This window comes from Phalaenopsis equestris, unplaced genomic scaffold, assembly GCF_001263595.1.
Source record: "Phalaenopsis equestris unplaced genomic scaffold, ASM126359v1 Scaffold228792, whole genome shotgun sequence".
Taxonomy (NCBI): domain Eukaryota; kingdom Viridiplantae; phylum Streptophyta; class Magnoliopsida; order Asparagales; family Orchidaceae; genus Phalaenopsis; species Phalaenopsis equestris.
In genome coordinates this window covers 1-3,153 of record NW_018246766.1, presented here as the reverse complement: position 1 = coordinate 3,153, position 3,153 = coordinate 1, and the positions used below count along the sequence as shown (strand labels likewise).

The 3,153-nt window shown below is 37.7% G+C and overlaps 1 protein-coding gene across 1 annotated transcript; it reads right to left on the bottom strand.

Annotated features, from left to right (window-relative positions):
- Nucleotides 1-206: 206 nt before the first annotated feature.
- Nucleotides 207-2,729, bottom strand: LOC110037995 (the record flags this gene model as incomplete). The annotated part of the gene is made up of 2 exons (XM_020742751.1): nucleotides 2,368-2,729; nucleotides 207-272 (listed from the first exon to the last, which is right to left on the bottom strand). Coding segments are annotated over exons 1-2 (413 nt in total), but the record flags the coding sequence as incomplete, so codon positions are not given.
- Nucleotides 2,730-3,153: the final 424 nt, after the last annotated feature.

Sequence of the window (3,153 nt, the reverse complement as noted above, 5' to 3'; positions counted from 1 at the left end):
ACCTATGCATGAAAAGGTGTATTTCACCTTTGAAAAGTTAAAATGATGATATTCTTTTATGTGCTCTCAAAGATTTGGGTGGAATAAATGTAAAAGGTAAAATTTAGGTGCTACATATATAAATTCATAAGAATTGAGTGACATGTATGTAAATGCTCATGTGAAAAATAGTAAAAGACTTTATAATAACTTACTAAATGGAATACAGATTGAGTGTGTAACAGGCGTAGAGAACCCATAATTCGTTGTTTGAAACAGTGGGATTGCATGGCCTTGTATTTATACAAGTATATTAGTACTATATTGCTACAATAGCAAAGTCTGTTTTAAGTGGAGAACTGTGACCTTTTAGTTGACTTTAATGGTGGAAAGAGGGACTACAAACTCGTGAAGAACTCTCCGGAGCAAGATGATATCCGTAACAGAGTCGGCAAAAGCGTGATATTCTACCTTAATTGAGTAGTTGACTATTGCTTTATGCACAATGAGATTAAGTTTGACCAAGACAGTCACAATAGACTGTAGGGTTTAGGTAATCATCATCCCAGTCATAATCTAAGTATGTACTAAATCTGAGGTTATTGTACTGGATTGGAAAAATATGGAGGCAAGTGCTTTTAATGTATCACAAAGCTCATTTAAGGAAGTAAAGTGTTGATTTAGAGGCAAGGTCGAGGTGAGTGATTGATAGATATGAGAGAGAGAGTTGGTGAAGTGGCGGTAGAGCTCGGGCTAGGAAAGCTCGAAGAGCATATAAGGATTAGAGGATAGTTTTGATGAGATAAGTATTTATAGTAGTTTGTGTTTCACATGCCAACTTGGTCAGATATGATGATTATATATTGGGGCTGATTTAGGAGCAGTCTATGTGATGTCAGTTGCACTAGGAGACTGAGAAAGTAGGATGGAGGTCCAAGATTTTTTTATATGAAATGTATTTTGAATGTATTGTAGGAAGTGAATCATGGCTAGTAAGTATTGCTGGTGAGGATGATATCATCCGCATAGATCAAGATGTAAGGGATAATATCATTATGATAATATATCAACAGTGACAAATCAACAATGTTAGGACAAAACCGAGACACTAAATATGTCCATTGAGAGTGGCCAAACACTGGCTAGGACGCTAGGTGCTTGTTGAAGTCTATAAAGAGCCTTTTTAGAAATGCAATCATGATCGGTATCAATAAATACTTCAAGAAGTTTAATGTAAACATTCGGTGAGGTTAACGAGTAGGAAGGCATTAAACATATCAAGGTGATGGAAAGGCCAATTGCGAGTAAGAACTACGGTTAGTCGAATTTGAATAGTCAGCATTTTGGCCATTAGGCCGAATCTTTTGATATAATTGTCATCGTGTTCATGTTTAAAACCTTGAGTATTAAGGGGAACTTCACATCGAGCAATGGTGTCATCTAAATCGCACTTCATCCTGTAGATCCATTTGCAGCCTATGAGATTCAAGATAGGAGATGGAAGAAAAGTTTCTAGGCGCCTTGTGATCGCAGTGCCTGAAATTTAGCAGGCATGACATCATTTTTTTGTCCTTGTCTACTACAAAAGAACAAGTCAACTCGGAAGGGTTGGCATTATTGCCATAGGATGAGTTGCAAGAATGGAACTAGGTTGAGGAGCTACTATAAGTTGACGAATTATAATGGTTAGCTCTAGAGGCATAGAAGTGTGTTCATTACAATAAGGAGTTGTGTTGGTGGACTATGCCCATCTAGGAGAGGAGATTTTGAAAATTAAAGCTGAGATATTCTCAACCTACATTCAATTAGAGGGTTTTTGATATGGAATTTTTTTTTATCTTCTGCCATTTTTTTTTTTAAACAGGATAAATTTAGAAAGCATTTTAAACTTAAAGAGTCATAGGATACACATAGAATTTACATCCATAAGTGGAAGGTGTGAGGGAAGGACACCACTAAATTTAGAAAGCATTTTAAACTTAAAGAGTCATAAGATACACCCAACAAAAGTGTGAGAAATCATCAAGAAATAAAACATAGAATTTACCTCCATAAGTGGAAGGTGTGAGGGAAGGACACCATACCATACATCGATGGCAAGTAAATGAAGTAAATGCAAATCTCGTAAGTGAAATCAAAGCATGGAAATCTATAGCTTTTGGCAAGACGGTGAGAGGAACATTGTGAGGAAGAAGCCAGAATGCATATTCCTAAAGTATAATTTGTACTTTATGAGAGAATGGCTGAACCAGGTGACCCAGTTGGCAATGTCAAAGAGCTAGAATAGGTTTAGCAGAAAGCAAAGCAAGGCGGCAAGATTAGTTCATGGATGGGTATAGACCTCTATGACTGTTGAAAACTGAAATTTAAAATAAGCTAAAACCCTACCTGATACGTGCTCCCGCCCAAGGATGTAGATCACTGCAACCTCTCCCACTCGTTTGCACGTACAGCAACCGAAATCCAAGCCCCCGGCAAAAAACCCGAAGAAACCGTTCGCATCCCTCTCCTTGACATTCGGACGCAACCAAAGGTCCCCGCTTCAGTTCTTCTCGGTCGTTCCCCTCTCGCTTGCGGCCATCGCGCAGCAACACAAACCGCCGTCGGTCCTTCGGCCTCGCGCAACCAGACCGAGATTTTCCTCCCGGATCTCCTTCATCCTCTTTGCCTCTCCTGTTCGCCGACGGAGAACTTTCTACGGCAGTCGCGATGATGGTTGTGTTGACAGAAGGCATAAAGCATCACCAGTAGATTAGTTTTTAAAATATTAGTTTTAAAATCACAATTATAAATTAATGAATCAAAAGTACTTGAGTAAATTCAATCACCTCAAATTACTTAAAATATAATGCATCAATCATTCATTAAAGTTATTGGATGATGATAAATTTGAGATTGATTTTAGCTCATAAAAAGTGAATATCACTTCGAATATATAATTATATCTACACTATCATGGTAGTAAGGACATGAATCAAGTTACCTACCCAAGTGGCTTGGCTCAACCGCTCCACAAGAAATAACAGTTTGAATTACAACTATCTGACTGCGTGATTTAGTGTCGGCTATGGTATGTGTGTTCTTCAGTGGCCTTCTATTATTTGAATTGTAAATCATAAGAGTATATTTAATTATCACGAAATCATCTATTAGCTAACGTTAAACATTCACCTC